Raw genomic sequence first — 24,920 nt, forward strand, 5'->3', positions numbered from 1 at the left:
GAGAGAGAGAGAGAGAGAGAGAGAGAGAGAGAGAGAGAGGGAGAGATTGAATCCCAAGCAGGCTCCACGCCCAGTGCAGAGCCCAATACGGGGCTTAATCCCACAACCCTCAGATCGTGACCTGAGCCGAAATCAGGAGTCAGATACTCAACCGAGTGAGCCATGCAGACACCCTGGATTTTATGATTTAATTGGAGATTTTTAAGGCCAAAACACTTTTAATGATCTGAAATCTATTCCTTGCATATTGTTTGAAGTCCTCGTTCCTTGTGTGGATCGTGTGCGATAGAGTGACATCATATTCCTTTCTTTGCAATATAGTGAGTCCTTGGGCAGGTCGTGGATTAGGAATGAGGTTTTTAAAGGCAGTGACAGCACATCAGGCACGTGTAGGACTTCCTATAGCTTAAACTGTTTCAAAAAGCATATAGATTTCAAAAAGGAAAACAGATGTCCCAAGTAAATTAGGTTTAATTGGTGAAACGATTTGTATCCCATTTCCGGAAACCTCTTAAGCCCCGTGCTTCCTTTGTTATCCTGTTAGGGAGACATCCTCACCTTTCTGTTTCTTTCTCTCAATAAAATAGCTAGTAACCCTTCTCCAAGATACTCTATCCGGTTATGAGTTTACCAGGCGTTGTGACTTGCATCCTAAGGACAAGGATGCTTCATGGCATTGAAAATGTAAACTGAAGAAATTCGGTTAATTTTGCCTGGTTCACTGCGAGTTTTATGAATCTGGCTGTCGACGTAAGTAGGGAAGCAGCGCGGATTGTTGTGAGTCCGAACAGCCTGGCCAGCGCGGAGCTGTCCGGAGAGCCTGGCTCTCTGCCCTGTGCCCTCAGGGCTCCGTGCGCCCCTAGAGGCTGTGCTTCTCCTGGGGGATACTTACTTCCTCCTAACGGCACCTGCCAGGGAGTCCCGCTGCTGTCTCCGGGGGTGGCGGGGGGGGGGGGGGGACACGATTCTAGGTCTGTCCCTGGCTTATCCTGCACTTCTGAGTGTGTCTCATCTGCAGGTACAGAAACAGCTGCGACTCCAGAGTTCTTTAACTAGGGTCTCAGACATAAAGGAGACTTGGGGGATTTCAGGGAATGTTTGTCAGGTTATCGTCGATCTTGTCACTGCGTGCTCACCTCTGTAGGTGGTATTATTTTGTAGATGTTTGGAAGCGAGGTTGTAAAAGGCTTTTTGTAAGTCAGTTGGAGTAAGCAAGACTTCTGTGCATTCAGACATTAATTTTGAGGCGACCCAGGAATGGTTGGGACGGAAAGTGTTCTGACTGAAATGTCTTGGAGCGGGTTTTTGAGTCTAATTTGTTTACCTTTTATTCCCACAGCATATTTGGTACAGGAAATTAATAGAGCTGACATTCCCCTGCCTGAGGGAGAGACCAGTCCTCCTGCACCCCCTCTGAAACAAGTCCTAGAAATGCAGGTAATGTGTTTCTGAAGAAGCTGTTTTAGGTCGCTGATCGCAGACACTGCTCGTCTACTGAGTTTATATCGTCCAGGGCTTGTCGGGTTTTCTTCTCAAAACCGTGGAATGAAAACTAAAGAACAACGCTATGGTTAGCCCTCCAAGTTTTGTTTTTTTTGTTTTTTGTTTTGAGAGAGAGGAGGGGCACAAGTGAGCGAGGGGCAGAGAAAGAATTCCAGGAGGGGTAGAAGGAGAGAGAGAAAGAGAGAGAGATAGAGAGAGAGAGAGAGAGAAGTGGGGCTTGAACTCAACTGAAACGGGATTCGAGCTCACCTGATGTAGGACTCGAATTCACGAGCTATGAGATCATGACCCGAACCGAAGTTAGATGCTTAGCAACTGAGCCACCCAAGTGCCCAGCCCTCCAAATTTTAAGTGTAATTTAGTTTTCTTGTAAAATGTAAGATGCACGCTCCCTTTCCAGGTGGTGTTGAGCTGAAGCTAATGAAAATTGGGTTGTGAAATGGGGTGCTTAGTCAGGTAATGTTTCTGAAAGTACGTTCCGGGCTTATCCGGGCTTTAGCGTGCCTCTCCTGGCGTGAGTAAGGGAATCTTCAGTCCTGGACCCTTTGCCTTCTGCCAGACTCACGGACCTCCCCTCTGATGCTCAGAAGCTAGTATGAAGGTGATAGGTCATTCCAGGTCAGCAGCAAACAATTCCTTGTCCCTGAGTTCAGTGTCTCAGGGTTACAGCGTTCCCCCCGAGAACCCTGGCTTGTCTTGTTAGTCAGCGCCCCTGTGACTTATCCCCTGAGGTTTGTGTCGATCATCTGATAGTTCATCGCACTGGGAACTAGACTAGAGCCCCTTAGAGCTCTTCTGAAACAATCAGTGTTGTGTAGCCAGGACCATTCCATGGCTGGCCGCTCTGTTTATCTGGGAGGAAGTCATTTAACATTTGTTATATGAGTGGACTTGAGAGAGAATTGTACAATCAGATGAGTTGAAAGCGGTCATCTGGTTTGGCCTGTTTGATGGGTTGTTTGTGACATAATGACAATTTCGGCGATTACTGAGTATTTATAGTTTTCGTAAAAGGCAGAGCACAAGTAATGGAGGTAGTATGTCAAGGGATTTGTTTGCATACAAGTTTTCAGTGAGTCAGGGGTTTGTTCTACAGATCTCTGCCTCTGTTGTTTGAATACTTAAGTATTGTTAAAGAAAGATGCCTGCGGTGTAATTGATTATGAAAGAAGATTCGATCTCAGGGCATCCTTCAGCCCAATTAATCATATAAGTGCAACTTATACATGTAGACTCTTTTTTTTTTAACTTTTAATTTTTTTTTTTTTTTTTTTTTCTGTTTATTTTTGAGAGAAAGAGAGGAGAGTATGAGCGGGGCAGGGGCAGAGAGAGAGGGAGACCCAGAATCCGAAGCAGGCTCCAGGCTCTGAGCTGTCAGCACAGAGCCCGACACGGGGCTCGAACTCATGAACTGCAAGATCATGACCCGAGCTGAAGTCGGCCGCTTAACCGACTCAGCCACCCAGGCGCCCCTCTATACATGCAGCCTCGTAACTAGAGGCTGGGAATATTTATGCTCCGAAAAGGTGACCTCAGTTTTTTTCTGTGTTGCAAATAAACGGAAACGTAGACTTGAAAGGAGACTGTCTGATGTGCGACAGTGGGTAAGCAGATGAAGGAAAATCCACACAGTGGTGGGGGCTGAGATCAGGCCAGGCCAGCCCAGGGTACCGTGAGTCATCACCTGCGACACCTCCATCGTGCGTGGTGTCAGCTTCTTAGGAGTTCCCTGAATCAGTACGAAACCGTAAACGACGGGCCTTTAAAATCTCCGCATGCTTCCGTATCCCTGTCCGACTATCGGATTCTGGCTTGTTAAGCCCTGTCCTGGCTCTAGCAAGTGTGTGAAAAAATGACGAAACTACGCTTGGAACGGACCTGTCCTCTTAAGTAACTGCCCTTTTGTTTTAGGAGCAGCTGCAGAAGCTCGAGGTTGAGCTGAGGGAAGTCACCAAGAACAAGGAGAAACTGAGGAAGAACCTGCTTGAACTGATTGAGTACACTCACATGCTCAGAGTGACAAAAACCTTCGTTAAACGAAACGTGGAGGTACTGACCACACACGTGAGGAAGTGCATTTCTTTTGCAAAACTCTCGTTCCCGTAAGGTTTCTCTTTCGGCTATTCGTTATCAAACAGGTTCATTTTGATCTTAGCTTTATTTTTCAGTCGGATTATACGACATGAAAAAAAAAGGTGTTAAGCTTTTCCCCGCGTTGGTTGATTTAGCGATAACGATACTTCCTATTTGTAAAATCTTTAGTTTTCAGTTGAAAAAAATCTTTTTATGTTCATGAGGGAAAAAATGGGAAAGTAGCGTTTGAGCTCTAACATTTAGGTATTTTTTTTCTTTTTCTTCACCAAATTACTAAGAGTAAAAGAATTAACAAAAAAGTCTTTGTAAGAGTAGAAACAGTCTACATAATAGTCTGTCCTCAGCTGAGTAGGGAGGGGAGTCTGTTCTGTCAGGGCTGTTTCGTTTGGCGTGGTGACATCTGACTGAGCACTCTGTCTCCAAGCGAGGCGGCGGCATAAATTGTAACTATATCTCTAGTGAACGACTTCAAGTAGCTTATAAAAAAAGCGACGGGGCAATGATCGTTTTTATTTACCAGAGCTGTGTTCCACGTCTAATTTGTCTTGGGGTGTCGGCATCCAGATCTGGCACCCAGTTAGGATGCCCTATAAACTTGTTTGGAAACATGACTTGGGAAATAAAGTGTCACTTTTTTTTTTTTTTTTTTTAAAATTTTTTTTTTTTTTAGACAGAGAGAGACAGAGCATGAACGGGGGAGGGTCAGAGAGAGGGAGACACAGAATCTGAAACAGGCTCCAGGCTCTGAGCTGTCAGCACAGAGCCCGATGCGGGGCTCGAACTCACGGACCGTGAGATCATGACTTGAGCTGAAGTCAGCCGCTTAACCGACTGAGTCACCCAGGCGCCCCTAAAGTGTCACTTTTAATAAGACACACTTGGTTTCATATTTCTTTGTAGTTTGAACCTACTTATGAAGAATTCCCTCCCTTAGAGAATGATTCCTTGTTGGACTACAGCTGTATGCAGAGGCTGGGAGCAAAACTGGGGTAGGTGACAACCACCGGGGGGGGGGCCGAGCATCGCTGTCCTTGTCGTCAGTGGAGGGATGAGAGCTACCATTTGAAGGCCTGTGATGGAGTGAAAGAAAGTGCATGTCTGTTTAAGAAAACACTGTACTCCTGTATTTGCTGAGTTGGATTATTCAGCTGTATTGACTTTTTAGCTAAATACCATGGGGATTTCTTCTTTCAGTATAATGAGCTGGAAAGAAGGAACGTTTATGCCATTCAGTGTTATATCAATAAGCCTACAATAATAGGTCAGTGACGCATCAAGTCCTGTTTTGTTTGGTGGAAACATAGGGGCTAAACTGAGTTGGTTAATTAATTAATTGATTTTTTAATTTTTTTAAAACATTTATTTATTTTTGAGAGAAAGAGAGAGAGACACACACACAGAGCGTGAGTGGGGGGGGAGGGCAGAGAGAGATGGAACACAGAATCCGAAGCAGGCTCCAGGGTCTGAGCTGTCAGCACAGAGCCCGGCGAGAGGCTCGAACTCAAGAACCGTGAGTTAGGACCCGAGCCAAAATCAAGAGTTGGACACTTAACCAACTGAGCCACCCAGGCACCCCGGCTATACATTTTAAAGGATGTTTCAAAAATTTTTGACCCAGCATTTTCGATATTTTGCATTTGGAGGGCTTTCCAGATACCCTTTTCACCATTTTTCCAGAAATGAAAGTCTTCATTTCTCCTTTTAATGCAATTTGAGGATTCAGTTGCTTTTCAATTGACTACAGGTTGCTTTTATTGTCTCATAGGTTTGTATCTGGCCTAATTAACCAAGGGAAAGTTGAAGCATTTGAGAAAATGCTGTGGAGGGTCTGCAAAGGGTATACCATCGTGACCTATGCAGAACTGGATGAGCCCCTCGAGGACCCTGAAACTGTGAGTCGATGTCCCGATCACCTTTTAACCATGACAGACTGGCAGCAGAGTTGGGGGCGCAGTGCACAGGGAGCCGCTTGAGAGTGGGGTGTTCACCTGATGGCTTATCATCCTCGAGTACCTTCAGGTGTAGCTCTAAAGTCTAGGACTTTCTCCTCGATGGCAGCCGGGAAATTACCGTAGACACGTTGCTACTGTCCGAGCCTCAGACCCCATTGAGGTTTCCCCCGTCGTACCACAGTCCCTTTTATAGCAGACAGTCTAGTTTTGAATCACAGTTTGGATCTAATTGTCACGTCTCTTTGGTCTCCTTCATTCTGGGACAGTTTCTCAGTCTTTTCTTGACTTTCACGACCTTGACATTTGAAAATGATCATAGATCAGTTGTTGTTGTTTTGTAGAATGTCTCTGCATTTGGGTTTGTCTGCTGTTTTCCCAGGATTAGATTCAGGTCATGCGTCTTCTGCAGGAGTGATGCTGTGTTCTCCTCCCTGCATCCTCGTGGGCGCACGATTTAGTTTGTCCCATTGCTGGTAACGTCGCTCTGATCACTTGGCCGAGGTGGTGACTCCTCGACTTCACTGTGAAGTCACTCCTTTTCCTTATAATTAATAAGTGTTTTAGGGGAAGCGCTTTGAAACTCTGTACCTATCCCATTCCTTACCAGATTTTCAGTTCTTTGTTTCCCATTTGATTCAATGAATTATACTCTTACTGTAATTACTTATTTTGATATTAAAATTCTCTAGATTTGGCCACTCGGGGCCCATTCAGGCTGGCTGTTATGTCCTTTTTTCCGTGCTGCCATCATTTTTGGAGCGCTTGTGCTTTTGAGCACAACAAGCTGTCCGGATTCATTTTGTAATCCCCTCACACAGCCGTGGAATCGGCCATTTCTCTACGAGCCTGGTACTCTTTAGTGGAGAACGGTATTTAGAAGCCAAGGTGTAGTCTCTGGATATGCCCGTTGTTAATTGAGGAGTTGTGTTCCCCAGTCTGTCACTGGACAGCCCTAGGACACACACACACACACACACACACACACACACACACACACACCTTTATTTCTGGGCCTGTGCGTACATACTGAAAACTGTGAGTTCGCATCCAATTCCAATCCAACACCACAGAGTTCAGTCTCAGTTCCTCCATTTCTGTTTTTGTAACGTTTTCCTTTGATGGTGAGAAACTCGGCTCCTGTTGTTGTAGTATTTTTACTTATTTTCAGTCCTCTCGCCTGTAACCGACCTTCCCGTCAGTGTCTCATTTTTGCCACCCCCCACATCCCCCTGTGCGGAGCCCTGAGTTCCCCATGCCAGGTGGGCCCCTGGTGTGGGTGCCCTCCTCACCCTGCCTGGGCCGCTCCCCTACGTAGATGCTCTGCCCACCTTGCTTCAGCTCTGGCTTTGCCCAGGCCATTTTTGGTCTTCCCCTCCTTCTGGGTCCATCCCTGCACGTGCACTTAAGGCTTTAGGACTGAATTATTCAGGAAGGGAAGTGGAGGGGCAGGAGAGAGAAAGAGCCATCAGCACTTTTTAAAATCTCTATGATTTTTTTTTTTTAGATTTTACAATAAAAATAACTATGTTGCTCTAAATGAGGATGAACTGATCTATTACAGGTAGAAGAGGAACTTTAGCTTCTTAATTTTGAGGAAAGGGTTTGTGGGTTTTTTTTTTTTCTAAATTTGCCTCAGGAATTTTGGCTGCAAGATTACTGTATGTCCCGTAGTAGTTGTGACACATAAAGAGGAATTTGGCTGTGAAATGGATTTTCATAAACTTTAGCCTGAAAAAACCACGCATGTTTAACCTAATGCGTGAAAATCTAATCAGTCAAGTTGTTCATTAACCGTCCACCTGTGATCTTTTCTACTCTTTTGTGGCTCCCGTAACTGCCACTAGCATCTGTTTCTTTGTCCTTCAACTGTGACCTTTATGACCTCTGTACGTAAAACTGAAGATAGAAACCATTGTGCAGTGGCATTACCTATTCTTTTGAGCTTTTTCTTTTCCTTTATTTTATTCTTATTTTTTTTTTAAAGAGAGAGAGGGAGAGGGGCAGAAGAAAGAGAGAGAGATTGAGAGAGGAAGAATGCAGATGAATCTTAATCGGGCTCGGTGCTCAGCTCACCTGGGAGCCTGATGATGGGCTTGACCCCACAACCACGAGATCATGACCTGAGCCAAAATCAAGAGTCAGAGGCTCAACTGACTGAGCCACCCAGGCGCCATTGAGCTCTTTCTTTATTAAGAGGACCTATCAGTCATTCTCATGCAGAACTTTCATTCACATTAAAATTGTTTTCTATATATTTCTAAGCTCTTTTATGGCAGGCTTTTACCAGCTATGGGAAAGGGCATTAAGTACCTGTGAAGAAAGAGAAGTGGATTAGAGAGATGTAGATCTCGAAAATACAACAACTTCTGTACAATCACACAAGAGATGCATGCTGGTTGTAGAAAATTGGGAACAGTACCGAAAACGTGAAGGAGAAAATCTATCCCCTGTGGTCCTGTTCAGAAAGAGCCACTGCTGACATTTCAGTGTGTTATTCTTTTTGTGCTTGTTCTGGGTGTTCGATTTGGCAACTTCTTCTCCGGTTCTAGGATTTGTGTGTTCTGATCCCTCAGTGTCATTACCGACCCCAGAGCTTATTTCTGGCCATTTCCCCCTTGTCGGTCTGGTTTCTAGATGCGATGCTGGACTCCGGCGATTTCACTGGGTTTTATGATTTGTATTTCATGTTGTGAACTGTCCCTGTGCCTTCTTACGCCCGAGGTGGTTGACATGGTACTATTGTTAAAGTTGTTATGGAATCTTCGAGGTCAGGTGTACTATAAATGCCGTTTCTTTCTTCCCCCTGTTTCGTTTCTTTAATTACTTATTTTGAAATAATTTCGGTTTACAGAAAAGTTGCCAGGAGAGAACAGAGACTTGTCATATCCCCTCACCCACATTTCCCTGTCGTTAACAGGTTCCCACATTTGCTCTGTCACCCGTGTGCTCTCTCTGTCTCTTCCCGTTTTCACTAGGCTCTTTGCACACTTTCTACAAGGAAGCCATAGACTCTGTCACCCCTGAGTCACTCCAGTGCGGGTACTCCCAAGCAAGGACACTCTTCCACAACCACGGGGGGCCCCTCCGAAAGAGGGAAAGAGCACGGGTGCGGCTCTTTTGAACACTCCGAACTTGCCATGCCCACCTCCCAGCAGATTGTCTTTCTTCCTTCCTGATCCAGCACCTCCCCTGGGTCTGTAGTCGCGTCTGGAACAGGCTGACCCCATCCCTCTGGGCCACTTGATGTTTCGTCACCACCAGACTCGGGCCATATGTTCTTGGCAGGGACACCTTGGAAGTGACGCTCTGGCCATCTCAGCGCATCTCGTCAGGTGCGGGCCCGTAACGTCGACCTGGTCACGTGGCCGTCTGCCGGGTTCCTCTGCTTTCATGGCATCGTGTTGCCTTTTGTGATTGATGAGTAGCTTGGCGGGAGGTGTTCCAAGTGGTGCTAGTGTCCCGATCACCAGCCTGCCCACCACCTGTAGCGTCCATTGACGGCCCTCGAATCTGCCACCTCCGTCATGGCTGCCACGTGGTAACCATGTGGGTTCTCGATTTCCATCTTTCCTTCTGTACTTATTAGCGATTCCACGGAAGGTACGCTTCTCCCCTCTCGCATCCAAGGACTCATGGCTTCCCATTGTATTTAATGACTTGTAATCTGTCACACTCAGTGTTTATTTGGATGCCCAAATTGTCCCTGATTCAGCTACAGAAGGTCCCTTCACACATGTTCCTGTGTCGTTTGGCCTGTCGTTAGCGTTCACTGAGCATTCCCTTCCTTTCTGGCAGCACAACGCATTCCAGCTTCATCTTGGGCTTTCGGTGCCTGGCCTGGACCCAGCCATTTCTCCAAGGACCCCTGGTTCCTTTTAGTGGACGATGTTTACAAAGGTCTGGGTGCTCGAGTGCTCACCGCGTACGGGAGTGTCGTCGTTTCTGGGCCCTTCCAGCGGTAGCATGTGTGTGTGCACACACGCACACGCACGCACACCCGCACATGTCCACGCGCACAGCTGTAACCACCTCTGTGGCTCCCTGTGCTTACATTTTATAAAGCTATGTGTCCCGACTATAACTTAAAATTCTGATCAGTTCTTTCTAGACTTAACCTTTTTCCAGCTCTTTTCTGACAAGTGAGAAATCTGCCTCCCCTTATCCTCAACGTATTTCATGAATCGCTCAGTTTACTTATTTATTCAGTGTAACCGGTCTCCTAACCACATCAACCATCTCCTGCAACCCCCTGGCCACCCTTTGTCCTTGCCTTGGGACCCACCTGCCTGGGCTTCTCTGAGGCTCCCCAACCTGTTCCCCCGCCTCCTGTGGCCCAGGGCTCGATTCTTAGACTGCTTCTCTCCTCTCTCTGCCCCTAGGGATCCTGTATAATTTCACAGCTTTAAATACTTCCTCCCAAATGTATATCTAGAACTTGGACCTCTCTTCTCAAAAAGAGACTTTTCTGTATAGCTGGCTACTCTGTGTCTCTTTTAAAAATCTGAAAGACATTTCCACCGGGTGTCTAAAACTGGACCTCCCGATCTTTCCTCTCCTACCTGCCCTGCCAGGCATGCCATCTCGGTAAGAGGCTACTCAGTCCTTCCGACTGCTCAGGCCCAGAGCCTTGGGGGGGTCTTCCTGACTCTTCTCTTTTTCCTCACACCTCATGATTAATCATGTAGCGGAGTGATTGGCCGTGTCTTTTGAATAGGAAGAGACTCTGGCCTTTCTCGTCACCTCCACCCTGCTCCACACCTCAGGTACATCCATTCTGCAGGAGCCTCTGTCCTGAGCTCCTGCCCCGGCCACTGCCCTGCTGTGCTCTCTCCTCCCAGCATCCAGAACAATCCCTGTAAGATCACGTCACTCCTCTACTTAAAACCTTCCAGTGGCTTCCTGTCTCACTTGGCAAAACACCCAGAGCCTTGCAGTGTCACCTCTTGTGGCCTCGTCACGTGTCTGACCTGTCCACTCCCCTTCCGTGTGTGGCCTTCTTGCCTTCCCTGCTCCTGCTTCTCTGTGAGCTCTTCTGGGCCTGGGAAGGTCCTTCCCTCAGTGGCCGCACGGCTCCCTCCCTTCTTTACGCCTTTAAGCTCCAATGCTCTTCTCAGGGAGGCCTTCCCTGGTCACCCTATTTAAAATCACCACCCCAGCCTCCCCTCCCTTTCTCCTCTTCCAGCTCTGTTTTCTTTACGGCACTTACGGCCATTTGGTACGCTGTGTTTTTCTTTGTGTCCCTCGCTGCCAACTTGACTACGAGCTCCCCAGCCCTCCCAGGTCAGGGATTTTTGTCTCTTTTGTTCAGTTCTATATTCCTAGCACCTAGAACAGTGCCTGGGAAATAGGCCAAAAACCTATTCAGTTTTATGTCTAGAATATTTGTAAATATAGTCAATTCTCAGTATTTATGGTAGCTCTGTAGGGTCTCCACGAACACATGAACGAATGACACTGAACCACCGTCCTAGCAGAAATGCAGCCTTAGGTTTCTGTGAGCCTCTGGTCACATTTTGTCCACCAGCCGATAATAACCTTGTTTTATGTGTGTCTCTATTCAGTGTGTATTATCGATTCATTGAACACTGAACTCTGCTAGCAGCACTGTGACTTACGCCTGAAGGAACCTTATCTAACCCACGCATTTTCTCTGTCTTCACTGCCTTCTTGGGCTCAGGAACGCTAGCTAGCACGTCAGCGTTCTGCCTGAGGACCATTTTAGATAGTGAAACCTGCAACAAAGAGCGCAAATCTGAAAGACATGATCCTAAGCAAACCATGAGAAGGACCCTTGTGTACAGGATGAGAGGGAACAAGGCAGAGAGCCGCCCTGTTTGACCTCGGCTGAGTACGCACATCGAGTGGCTCCAACTTTGGGCTGCTCTGCGGTGTGTCTATAAATGGCCAAAGCCATGGCCGGTACTGCTCTCAGGGTCATGAATACAGCGTGGCCAGTTTGGGTGAAGTGTAGTGACGGAGTCTGCAGAGGCCAGGATGGCTGCATCTGCTACAGGAATGAACCAATGCACTTTTTAACAGAGTTTTTGCTGCCAGCATTTTCAGAGACCTGGACACAGGAGTAACAATGATCCCGGTTTATTCTTTTAGGGAGAAGTCATAAAGTGGTATGTGTTTTTAATATCCTTTTGGGGAGAGCAGATTGGCCACAAGGTTAAGAAGATATGTGATTGGTAAGAACACGAAACATTTCATTTGATGTGTTTCTTTGTATTCGGTAGTCTCTAGTTTTCCTTAAAAACCCCTCCGTGTTTGAAGGGAGCCACGGTGAGTGCAAAGCCTGTTGCGTTCTGTTACGTGTCTTTGCTGTAATACCACGTTGGTCTTTTTGTAAGTTTATTTATTTATTTTGAGAGAGAGAGCACGTGCTCGTGAGCAGGAGGAGGGGTGGAGAGAGAAGAGAGAATCCCAAGCAGCCTCCGTGCTGTCCACACAGAGCCCGACGTGGGGCTTGATCTCACAAACCGTGAGATCCATGACCTGAGCCGAAGGCAGGAGTCAAGACGCTCAACCGACTGAGCCGCCCAAGTGCCCCTGTGATACCATGTTGTTAAACATTCAGTTCGTCACCTCTTGTCAGTGTTACACTTAAAATAATTGAGAAGTAGAGATCATGTTTAATAACATTCTTAGATTTTATTTTCTCTTTGGGAATCAGGGCTTAAGAATAATCCGAGAAGGAGTCACGTTTTGGTATTTTGTGCCTTCCTGTGGCTTTGAGCTCCGCAGAGGCCCGTGTGTCATCACTGAGCGTACGGTTCCTCTTTTGCTCGGTGTTTGACAGGTTTCTCTGCACTGTGGGGGGAGGAGGCCTGGTGAGTGGTGAGGACTGAGTGGCTTCACCGCCCACGCCCAGGGCGGGCTGGGTAAGTCACCACGTCCAGGCTCCCTCCCTGTAAGAGGGAGCGGCACTCTCCTCCCTCCCTGGGCTTCGGGACTGAGGCCACACAGGCAAGACACTCCCGTGCAGCGTCGGCCACCGCCATGCGCGAAGGAGTGTCACAACGGAAATCTCTCTGTGACTTGTTCTCCTCAACAGTGGAAAAATAGGAAAAGCCAAACAAAAAAGTCAAAAGAATGCCCTTTGTTTTTAGATGGCTTATTTCCCGTGGGGGTGAGGCTGGGGCTTGGTATTTCCTTTATAAAGTGTTTCCCAGAGTCGAATGCTCTGTCACCGGTGATACGGAAAGTAATTTTAAGTGTTACATGGACGAACCTGTTGTTAATTTCATAGATGTTTATTCAGTGTACATTAGAAAAACCGTCACCAGCACACAAGCCCATGATTTCACACACAGTGTTGCTTAGGACAAGGCTAGAGTGAGTATTTAATTTTAATAGTCAGAACTTACAATGTTAAGTGTGGCAGGAAGGTGTCAAGGCAGAAGGCAGAGTGCAGTAGGGAGGCACACCTCGTGTGTTTCGGGTGCCACGCAGCCCCCCAAGAAGGCGGGCCCTGGGAGGCGAGGGAGGGGCTCCCTGCACCCACCACGTGTCCAAAGCAGTTGCTAGGACACCGGAGCTTTTTTTTTTTTTCTCCCCCTCCCTTTATTTTCTCTTTCTTTTAAAAGTAATGACCGTTGTGTGTTCAAACCTGTTTAGTGAATTCCCAGCCCAAGGACTGGGGTGGATTTCAGAAAGTTGGAATGGGGAGCAAGCTCCGGGAACGATCGGGGGCAGGGAGGGAACACGGAACCAAGAGAGAGTGTGCTAAATGTGTTGAAGCCCGTAGACATTTGTCGAGTGTCTCCGTGTACAAGGCCCCGGCGCAGGCAGGTGCCTGTGTCTGACCTTTTTCTCCCAGAAGGCTGCTTCTGTTCCCTTTTGGGGGGAGATGTGTCCACGTGGTGCACTGAATTCGGTTCTAGTGTTTGCCGTCGCCTCTCCTGGTCCCGACGGGCGTGAGACTGTTGCATTCTGTCTTGTAGTTACCACTGCCACGTTTACCCCTACCCGAACACAGCTGAGGAGCGGAAGGAGATTCAGGAGGGGCTCAATACCCGGATTCAGGATCTCTACACTGTGAGTAAACTGTTGCCTCCTTACCTGAGGTGTGTAAAACATTTACAAGTCCATTTGCCTTGTTTTTCAATGTGGAAACGTTTGGTTGTGGACAAATCGAGATGTTCTTGGGAGATTGGAAAGTGACTCACCTCGCTCCTCTTGGTGGAAGTTTTATTTTAGCCGCCTGTGAGAAATCTAGGTGGTGATGGTGGGACTTTAGAGAAGATCCTCTGGTCATCGCAGGAGACGGGCCACCCGTTTAAAGTGGTGGCTGTCGTTTTTTTGCCTTCACTACTTCAATGACCGTTCCTCCTTGTATCAACGAGGGCTCCGGGCGGCAAGAAGTGGACTCCCACCCACCTAAGCAAAAGGGGGTTTCAGGCCCGAATGTGACAGGGTGGAGTTGGTGGCCCTCGGGGCTGACCGGGCACTGAGCCGAGACTGGGAATGAATGGGAAGGATGGGAGCTCCGTGGGCCCAGCCAGGCCGCCGTGCCGGCACCCAGATGGTAACACCCAGCCACCTCCTGTGCCCTGGGGGCTGTGTCCTGGAGGGGCAGCTCCCGAGAGAGCATCCGATCGGCTGGGCTGCTTTCCGCGTGCCGCCTGGCGGTCCTGGCGGCCGGGAAGACACGGAATGAGCCCAGGAGGGGCCGGTGCCGGGGACAAAAGCTGGGAAAGCCTGTGTTTGTTCCCACGCAGGTGCTCCACAAAACCGAGGATTATTTAAGGCAAGTGCTGTGTAAAGCCGCCGAATCCGTCTACAGCCACGTCATCCAGGTGAAGAAGATGAAAGCCATTTACCACATGCTGAACATGTGCAGCTTCGACGTGACCAACAAGTGCCTCATCGCCGAAGTCTGGTGTCCTGAGGCCGATCTGCACGAGCTGCGCCGGGCGCTCGAGGAGGGGTCGGTAAGGCGGCCGGGACCAGACGGAGGGACTGGGGCTGCTCTGGGGACGCCTGAGAACCCGGGAGACGCCAAGGAGCGTGGGAGTGTCTGGGAGCGGGGAGAGGGCTGTGCTGACTCCTGTCCTGGACCGATGCCCCGGAGAGCGCGTCATCCGAGGGCGTGCGCGGGCGCGCGCAGCTTTCATCGGCTCTTCTGGTCGTGTGGTTAGAGAAGTAAAACATACATATAACAGAAGAGACGCAGTGAAGTGGCTTCCTCCTACCCTGTCACTTCAGAGACAAGGGCTGTTTTCTGCTGGGTCTTTGGGTTTCTTAACTGAAGGGTAAGCACGTACGAATGGATATCTTCCTGCTTTCACGGAAGGTTGCTGGTTATTCATTCTGTTCTTTTCACTTAATAGAACTTCCCTACTTTTTATACTATTTAATACTTTGCTCTATGGATGTGCCGTGGCCTGGCGACCTGGCTGCCTGCTCATTTAGGCGGTGTGGTGCCTGATGTGACCAGTACCACCGTGGCAACTGCCACTTGGCCGTGGCGGTTCACACACACAGGTCTGTCGGAGGAGAGGCCCAGATATGGAATTGCTGGGTCAGTTTTGATGGATGGTATCAGCTACTGCGTTTCTCTTACTTTGAATGAGGTTAAAAGTTTTTTATCAGGGGCTCCTGGGTGGCTCGGTCGGTTAAGCGTCCGTCTTCGGCTCAGGTCAGGACCTCATAGTCTGTGAGTTCAAGCCCCGCATCGGGCTCTGTGCTGACAGCTCAGAGCCTGGAGCCTGCTTCGGATTCTGTGTCTCCCTCTCTGCCTCTCCTCTGCTTGTGCTCTGTCTCTCTCTTGAAAACAAATGAACATTAAAAAAAAAATTACCACAACCCAAAACCTCTGGGACGCAGCAAAGGCGGTCATAAGAGGAAAGTATATAGCAATCCAGGCCTTCCTAAAGAAGGAAGAAAGATCTCAGATACACAACCTAACCTTATGCCTTAAGGAGCTGGAAAAAGAACAGCAAATAAAACCCCAAACCAGCAGAAGACAGGAAATAATAAAGATTAGAGCAGAAATTAATGCTGTTGAAACCAAAAAAACAGTAGAATACATCAATGAAACCAGAAGCTGGTTCTTTGAAAGAATTAACAAAATTGATAGACCACTAGCCAGTTTGATCAAAAAGAAAAAGGAAAGGACCCAAATAAATAAAATCAAGAATGAAAGAGGAGAAATCACAACCAACACAACAGAAATAAAAACAATAATAAGAGAATATTATGAGCAATTATATGCCAATAAAATGGGTAATCTGGAAGAAACGGACAAATTCCTAGAAACATATACACTACCAAAACTGAAACAGGAAGAAATAGAAAATTTGAACAGACCCATAACCAGTAAAGAAATGAAATCAGTAATCAAAAATCTGCCAAAAAATGAGTCCAGGACCAGATGGCTTTCCAGGGGAATTCTACCAAACATTTAAGCAAGCGTTAACACCTATTCTCTTGAAACTGTTCCAAAAAATAGAAATGGAAGGAAAACTTCCAAACTCTTTCTATGAAGCCAGCATTACCTTGATTCCAAAGCCAGACAGAGACCCCACTAAAAAGGAGAACTATAGACCAATTTTCCTGATGAGCATGGATGCAGAAATCCTCAACAAGATAATAGCCAACCGGATCCAACAATACATTAAAAAAATTATTTGCCACGACCAAGCGGGATTTATACCTGGGATTCAGGGCTGGTTAAATTTCCTCAAAACAATTAATGTGATTCAACACATCAATAAAAGAAAGGACAAGAACCATAATGATCCTCTCAATAGATGCAGAGAAAGCATTTGACAAAATATAGCATTATTTCTTGATAAAAAGCCCTCAAGAAAGTAGGGATAGAAGGAGCATACCTCGAGATATAAAAGCCATATATGAACGACCCAATGCTAATATCCTCCTCAATGGGGAAAAACTGAGAGCTTTCCCCTAAGGTCAAGAACGAGCCAGGGATGTCCACTCTCGCCACTGTTATTCAACATAGTATTGGAAGTCTTAGCCTCTGCAATCAGACAACACAAAGAAATAAAAGGCATCCAGATTGTCCAGGAGGAGGTCAAACTTTCACTCTTTGCAGATGAACATGATACTCTATATGGAAAACCCAAAAAATTCCACAAAAAACTGCTAGAGTTGATTCATGAATTCAGCAAAGTTGCAGGATATAAAATCAACGCACACACAAAAAAAGAGGTTAGAGTGGAAGAGAGCCAAAGCATAAGAGACTCTTAAAAACAGAACAAACTGAAGGTTGATGGGGGGTGGGAGGGAGGGGGTGGGTGGGTGATGAGTATTGAGGAGGGCACCTTTTGGGATGAGCACTGGGTGTTGTATGGAAACCAGTTTGACAATAAACTTCATATATTGAAAAAAAAATCAACGCACAGAAATCGGTTGCATTCCTATACACCAACAATGAAGCGACAGAAAGAGAAATCAAGGAATCGATCCCATTTACAGTTGCACAAAAAGCCATAAAATATCTAGGAATAAATCTAACCAAAGAGGTGAAAAATTTGTACACTGGAAACTATAGAAAGCTTATGAAAGAAATTGAAGAAGACACACACAAAAAAGGAAGAATATTCCATGCTCCCGGATAGGAGAACAAATATTGTTAAAATGTCGATACTACCCAAAGCAATCTACATATTCAATGCAATCCCTATCAAAGTAACACCAGCATTCTTCACAGAGCTAGAAGAAATAATTCTAAAATTTGTATGGAACCAGAAAAGACCCCGAGTAGCCAAAACGATCTTGAAAAAGAAAACCAAAGCAGGAGGCATCACAATCCCAGACTTCAAGCTATACTACAAAGCTGTAATCATCAAGACAGCGTGGTACTGGCACAAGAACAGACACTCAGATCAATGGAACAGAATAGAGAACCCATAAATGGACCCACAACCTATGGCCAACTAATCTTTGATGAAGAGGAAAGAATATTCAGTGGAATAAAGACAGTCTCTTCAGCAAGTGGTGCTGGGAAAACTGGACAGCGACATGCAGAAGAATGAACCTGGACCACTTTCTTACACCATACACAAAAATAAACTCAAAATGGATGAAAGACCTAAATGTAAGGAAGCCATCAAAATCCTCGAGGAGAAAGCAGGCAAAAACCTCTTTGATCTTGGCCGCAGCAACTTCTTACTCAACATGTCTCTGGAGGCAAAGGAAACAAAAGTAAAAATGAACCACTGGGACCTCATCAAAATAAAAAGCTTCTGCACAGCGAAGGAAACAGTCAGCAAAACTAAAAGGCAACCGACAGAATGGGAGAAGATATTTGCAAATGACATATCAGATAAAGGGTTAGTATCCAAAATCTATAAAGAACTTCTCAAACTCTGCACCCAAAAAACAAATAATCCAGTGAAGAAATGGGCAAAAGACATGAATAGACACTTCTCCAAAGAAGACATCCAGATGGCCAACTGACACATGAAAAAATGCTCAATGGCACTCATCATCTGGGAAATACAAATCAAAACCACAATGAGATACCACCTCACACCTGCCAGAATGGCTAACATTACCAACTCAGGCAACAACAGATGTTGGTGAGGATGCGGAGAAAGAGGATCTCTTTTGCATTGTTGGTGGGAACGCAAGCTGGTGCAGCCACTCTGGAAAACAGTATGGAGGTTCCTCAAAAAAATAAAAATAGAACTACCCTATGACCCAGCAATTGCACTACTAGGTATTTATCCAAGGGATACAGGTGTGCTGTTTCGAAGGGGCACACACACCCCAACGTTTATAGCAGTGCTATCGACAATAGCCAAAGTATGGAAAGAGCCCCAATGTCCATCGATGGATGGATGGATAAAGAAGATGTGATACACACACACACACACACACACAAACACACACACACACACACACACACACACACAATGGAGTATTACTCAGCAATCAAAAAGAATGAAATCTTGCCATTTGCAACTACGTGGATGGAACTGGAGGGTATTATGCTAAGTGAAATCAGTCAGAGAAAGACAAAAATCATATGACTTCATTCATATGAGGACTTTTAAGAGACAAAACAGATGAACATAAGGGAAGAGAAACGAAAATAATATAAAAACAGGGAGGGGGACAAAACAGAAGAGACTCATAAATATGGAGAACAAACTGAGGGTTACTGGAGGGGTTGTGGGAGGGGGGATGGGCTAAATGGGTAAGGGGCACTAAGGAATCTACTCCTGAAATCATTGCACTATATGCTAACTAATTTGGATGTAAATTAAAAAAAAAAAAATTAAAAGAAAATCTTTTCTTTAAGAGCCATTTGAATTTTCCTTTTTTAATGAGCTCTGTGTTTTTCTGCTTTGCCCATTTTCTTTTTATTTTTTTTACTATTTTTTTTTTAAACGTTTATTTATTTTTGAGACAGAGACAGAGCATAAGCGGGGGAGGGTCAGAGAGAGAGGGAGACACAGAATCCGAAGCAGGCTCCAGGCTCTGAGCTGTCAGCACAGAGCCTGACGTGGGGCTCGAACTCAAAGACCGCGAGATCATGACCTCAGCCAAAGTCAGACGCCCAACGGACTAAGCCACCCAAGTGCCACCCCCCCATTTTTAATTATTATTATTTTTTGCTTTGCCCATTTTCTACTGGTTTGTTGGTTTTTTTCTTACTAATTTCTGTTGGCTCTTTGTGACATGAGAAAAAATATTGTCCTCAATTTGCCACTCGTCTTTTGATGTTTCTGTTTGTTGGCTTGCTTTGGTCATGCAGTAGTTTTTTGTTAAATATAGTTGAACTTATCAATTCGCTTGTATGGCTTCTGAACTTTGAAGAGTAGGCTCCAGCGCCTGACTCCCGGGCCATGGTGTCAGTCTGCCATGTTCCTGTGAGGTTTTTTTTTTCCTGCATCAAAACCCAGTTCTTCATTAGAAATAGTAGGTTTACATGTTTCAAGTGACAGCTAAGGAAGCAAGTTTTCATATGAGGTTTTTTTTTGTTAGTCACGTTTCGTCACATAATTCTTTGATGGCACAAATGGACTTTTACTTTTTTTTGGAAGAGGGCTGGCTTGCGTCGACACGACCAGCCAATTACCACATTTCCTCATTGCTGAAAACCAGCCAGTCACCCTGCATCACATGTACCTGTGGGTTGGCTGATGTCTAGACCATGCCTTTTGCTGCCAGTGGGAGGGAGTTTGATGGGGACATCAGCAGTTCTGGTGCTTCCATTGTCTCTGGGTGCTGTAGCCGCTCTGGCTGTCTGAAGTGTGTTCTCCGAGTCCTGAGCAGGGGCTCATGGGAACAGTGCTCCCTGAGTTCTCCCGTGTTCGTAGTAGTGTATGCCTCCTGCCTTTATAATCGGAAGTTTGTTGTTTGGAAATAAAATCCTGGGCTCGTGTTTCAAAATTTTTGTTGTTGTTTTCCATGGGTGTCTTAAACATGTGATTCCATTTTGTTCTGGCATGGCGTTGCTAACAAAAAAGCCTGATATTGATAGAATTTTCCTTATAAGTCTTGGTACTTTCTTTTTTTTGCCCACACGCTTAAGGATTTTTTTCAATGATTTTACTAGACTGTGTGTTGATTCTGTTATTCCGGGTTGGTATTTTCAGATATACAGTGTGTCCTCTTAATATGTAGTTTTAAAAAAAGTTTCAGAAAAATTCTCAACTATAGTTTTTAGTATTTGCTCCATTCTCTTGCTCTGGTTTTCTCCTTCGGGACCTGCTGTTATGTTTAAGTTAAACCTTATCTTCAGTGTTTGTCACTTTTCCTTGAATCCTTTTTGTCTTTCTTTACTTTTTGATTTTTAAAAATTTCCATTCTTTTGTCTATTTCTCTTGCAGCGTTATTACTAGGAAGGTGTCTTCACCTTGGAGTTTTTTCTAGTTTTGTCTCGTTTCTGCATATTTTTTCTTTTTCTTCTAATACTTTTCTGAGTTCTGTCACCTCATTTCAGACTCTTATTCTGCTTTGTGGGTTTTTTTTTTCATATCCGGTATTATTTTTGTAATGTTTTTGCTCACTTTGATATAGTAAGTTAAATTGTCATCTCTTCTGTGAGTATGTCTTTCTGGCATGCTTTCATTGTTCAGAGGGATGTTGTTCTGCTCAGTTTGTTGTTTTTTTTTTTAACTACAACTTTATATAAAAGTCTGACCTGCATTCTTCTTTTGATCACTTTTAAATGAAATTAGTTTTCTGAAACGTGTTTAAATATTCAAGGAAATTCTGTATTAGACATAACGTATGCTCATACATAAGAATATACGTTTGAGATACTGAAAGGAACTCTGTGTTATGTATAATGTAAGTACATCGTCTATTTGTATATTAGTTCTGCAGAACCTGTTTAAGATACTCAAGGGGGGGCGTCTGGGCGGCTCAGTCGGTTAAGTGTCCGAATCTTCATCTCAGCTCAGGTCATGATCTCCCGGTTCCTGGGATCCAGCCCTCATTGAGATTGACGATTATTCTCGTCTATTTTTCGGTTTTATTAGATACTGTAGTTGTCTCCAGATTCCTCTTGAATGTTTTTATGAGGCATAATATTAAATTTCAGTTTTATGTTCGTGATTCTGAGACCACGTCATCCACCTGTCCCTGTCATCCCTAGCCCCTCCGTCCGCTTTCCCGTCCTTGCAGCCTGGCCACCATACTCTTCTGCAGGACTGCAGCCCCCCGGCGCCACCCCCCCGACTCGTGCTGTCACCCCCTCTGCCCGTGAGCCTCCGAGGGTGGTCAGCACTTGTCCGCGTGGCCACGCAGAGCCTCGCCGTAGCAGGGAGCCCGTGGTCATGGAACGGGATTTTGGGTACTAATTTTTCCTTTCTTTCTTTTTATGTGAAAGAGAGAGAGCGGTGCTACAATCCCCTCATTTATGAACACAATCCCAACAAAAGAAACCCCCCCCGACTCTAATCCGCACCAACAAATTCACCGAGGGCTTTCAGAACATTGTGGACGCCTATGGAGTCGGGAGCTACCGAGAAGTGAACCCAGGTGGGCGGTGTGACCTCGTACATCCTCCTGCCTCGTGCGCCACTGCCGCTGCCTCTCCCCACGACGCCGTGACAGGCATTGGGGAAACGGGCTCGCTGCTGCTGTTGTGTCGTTGTCCTGAGTGTAAACTGCTCCCTTGAACCTGTCCGTTCTCTTTTGAGAATTCTGGAGAAGGTCGGGTGTTGGAATTAACTAGAATTTTCTGCCTCCGGTGAGTCAAGCGTCTTGCTCTCCCCGCAGCCCTCTTCACCATCATCACTTTCCCCTTTCTGTTCGCCGTGATGTTCGGAGACTTCGGACATGGCTTCGTGATGTTCTTGTTTGCCCTCTTGCTGGTGTTAAATGAAAACCACCCCAGACTAAATCAGTCACAAGAGGTGAGACTACAAACACCGCAGCTCCTTACGTCTGGTTGGGTGATTAGCAGGGATGATCTTAAATGTCAGTTTTTGGCAGTAAGCGTCACTGTAGGACAGAGCCGTAAGGGGTGCGGGCCTGTGGTCTCTGTGACGGCGATGCCCCCCACGCCAGCCCTCTGAGAAGTCCCAGGCCCACGTGGGTCCCGCTCCTGCGATTTCGCGCGGTCCCCCTCTGCTCACCTGCCCTGCTTTCCACAGATCATGCGCATGTTTTTCAATGGCCGATACATCCTCCTGCTGATGGGGCTGTTCTCCGTGTACACGGGCCTCATCTACAACGACTGCTTTTCAAAGTCGGTCAACCTGTTTGGCTCTGGGTGGAGCGTGTCAGCCATGTACAGCTCCAGCCACACCCCTGCGGAGCAGAAGAAGATGGGGCTCTGGAAGTAAGTGTGTGTTACCCAGCGGTGTTTTAGGTCGGAAAGCGCTTCTCGGAGGTTCCTCCGGCCTCCGCTAGGTCAGCCTGCTCACTCTGCTTTCTGTTACAGTGACAGCATCGTCAGGCACAACAGGGTTTTGCAGCTGGACCCGAGCGTTCCTGGAGTGTTCCAAGGCCCTTACCCTCTTGGTATCGATCCCGTGAGTGCACCTGTTCCTCGCCATTATCTCCGCTCCCTCTGTGGTGCACCTGGTTTTAAATGTCCGAGTGCTTCCTCAGAAGGTTCCCCGGGTTGCAGGAGGTGGGGAAGGTACCCTGGGGGGTTTCAGCCTGGGTGGCCGTGGCCCATGTGCATCCCCAGTCAAGTTGGTTTAGAGATGAAGCTGAGCTGTCCCTGTGGGAGCCCGGGTCAGTGCCCAGTGGGAGGAGTCCATCCAGAGAGGTGGGGCCGCACGCCGTCGGGGTTCCTGACCTCGAGGGAGAAATGGCATTTCAGGAGCCTTTAAGTGGAGGCAGCTTCCTAAATCTCTTTTTTCTTTGTGGAAATTTTTGTTTTTTTACCCTGTGATCTAGAAAGAAATAATAGGAATTTTAGAGCTGAAAGGGACCTTAAGGTTCTCAGGGTGCTTATTGAGGTAGTTGTTTGAAATGGGAAGTGTTTGGAGAAGGAAAAGAAAGACGCAGCTGCAGGGGACCGGGACTGCCGCCCCCACCCCATGCCCCACAGGGCTCAGCAGGCAGGCCTCACCGGGCTCCTGCCAGGCTCCCTCCAGGGCCCCCCCCCCCCCAGGCCCATGCCAGGCCCCCACCAGGCTCCTCCCAGGCTCCCACCCGGTGCCCAGGCCCCCAGCAGGCTACCTCCAGGCTGAAGGACCATTTTTCTGGACTGTTGGCCGTCTTCTGGGAGAATCTCACCCTAGAAAGGGGAACTTAGAAACCAACTCAAAATCGGTCTGGGGGCGTGAGCTATAATCGTGTGCAGAAATGAAAAAACTGAAGAGAAAGGTCCGGCACCTTCATCGGAGCTTTCCAAGCCAGTGCCCTCCTAACCGGTCTGTTCATTCTCGCCTCTAAATGTAATTTGTGTAATTCAGCCTTGTTGCCTTGCATCTTCATATAACTGGAAACTTGAAAAAACTTTCATAACAATTTCTTTAAGGTACAGCATTTTGGAGCCAGATTCCTAATAATGTGTGGCCTTGCTTTAAGGAGAGAAACATTTCTGAATATAGGCTCCAAGGAAGAAAGTTTAGGAGGGCGTTTTGTGGGGGGAGGAAGAGACTAGGGCACGGTACTGCCTCGTTTCGCTTTGATTTAATTTTAAAAATTGGCACCACACTCATCTGGTTAAAAAATAGATCCATGTGCGTAGGCAAGGTCCAGCTCTTGCGAAGGTCTCCTCTGTCCAGTCCTTATTTCCTCAGTTTCCCCTGACTCGGGAACGGCTGGAGGTAGTTTTAGCGTCTCCTGCCAAGTTTCTTTATGAACTTTTAAATCTATCTTCTTATTCTCCCCTGTTTTTGCCTAAAAGATTGTTCTGTACCCAGTTGCTTTAGGCTTAGTGATGAAAGATAGACTTACATGTCGCTGGCGAGATATTGCGTTGTTGCCGACTTTCCTCCTCTCCCGCCCCTGCTTCCCCCGAGGAGGGCGCCGTCAGTGGGCTTTTTCCCGTGGGTCCAGGCAGTCAAGCTGAAGTCAGCCTAAATACCTCTTTCTAGAACCTTCTTCTCACTTAAAAAGAACTAACAGGCCCTGTTTCCCTTTTCCTAATCCCCCGAGTGAGGGACTGTAGGAATTAATTTTTCAGAGAGAGAAGAGAGAAGAGAGGTAATCAGCGGCGGGGGCCTGGAGGGGCTGGTCAGGGAGCCCCGGGGGGTTGAGCCTGGGTGCCCTGGGTCTTATCAGCACGGTTTGGCCACTTGCTGCACTGACGCTTCCTCCCTCCCTTCCTGTTAAACTTTATTATAGAACGCACACGCACAAGGATGTATAAAACCTGTCTGTGAAGTCCTAACACACATAGTTGTACGGCCCCCCACCCCCACCCCCCAGGGTAAGTGACCCCGGGACCTGGAATGCGCCCCTGGCTGCACCGGCCCTCCCCAGAGGGAACTGGCCGCCCCGCTGACTCCGTGTGACTCTTCCCCTGCTCTTCCTCTCGGTCTCGCCTCACAGGCCGCTTCCCTAAACACAGTGTGGTTTCGTTTGGCATCCTTTGCATTCATATTAAAGACGGGATTGTTGGTAACAGTCTGGTCCTGGTTTCAGGAAATCAGTGGTTCTCAGATCACAGGCGTCAAGGAGGAAGTCTGAACGTTGCTTTCCTTTTAAATCTGTAGCTGCCTTCCTATGTCCGGTGTCACCTGTGTGTCCTGAAGCAGTTGAAGGAAGTTAAAGATGTCTTGTTTTGTTTTGTCTTCAGATTTGGAACTTGGCCACAAATCGCCTCACTTTCCTAAACTCTTTCAAAATGAAAATGTCTGTGATTTTAGGAATTATTCACATGACTTTTGGAGTCATTCTGGGAATATTTAACCACTTGTAAGTACAGATTTTTTTAAAGTTTTTTTAATGTTTATTTATTTTTGACAGAGAGAGGGAGAG

At 46.7% G+C, this 24,920-nt stretch overlaps 1 protein-coding gene across 1 annotated transcript in view; it reads left to right on the top strand.

The window, feature by feature from the left end:
• ATP6V0A2 (ATPase H+ transporting V0 subunit a2) overlaps positions 1 to 24,920 on the top strand; it is a 43,846-nt gene that overhangs the window by 7,237 nt on the left and 11,689 nt on the right. The window contains 13 exon segments of the mRNA XM_049619501.1: positions 1,340 to 1,437; positions 3,415 to 3,552; positions 4,498 to 4,586; positions 5,363 to 5,489; positions 11,658 to 11,740; positions 13,496 to 13,589; positions 14,273 to 14,485; positions 21,364 to 21,420; positions 21,422 to 21,515; positions 21,756 to 21,892; positions 22,133 to 22,320; positions 22,423 to 22,513; positions 24,739 to 24,857. Of these exon segments, the coding sequence (XP_049475458.1) occupies positions 1,340 to 1,437; positions 3,415 to 3,552; positions 4,498 to 4,586; positions 5,363 to 5,489; positions 11,658 to 11,740; positions 13,496 to 13,589; positions 14,273 to 14,485; positions 21,364 to 21,420; positions 21,422 to 21,515; positions 21,756 to 21,892; positions 22,133 to 22,320; positions 22,423 to 22,513; positions 24,739 to 24,857 (1,528 nt within the window).

Source organism: Panthera uncia (genome assembly GCF_023721935.1).
Source record: "Panthera uncia isolate 11264 chromosome D3 unlocalized genomic scaffold, Puncia_PCG_1.0 HiC_scaffold_8, whole genome shotgun sequence".
NCBI lineage: Eukaryota > Metazoa > Chordata > Mammalia > Carnivora > Felidae > Panthera > Panthera uncia.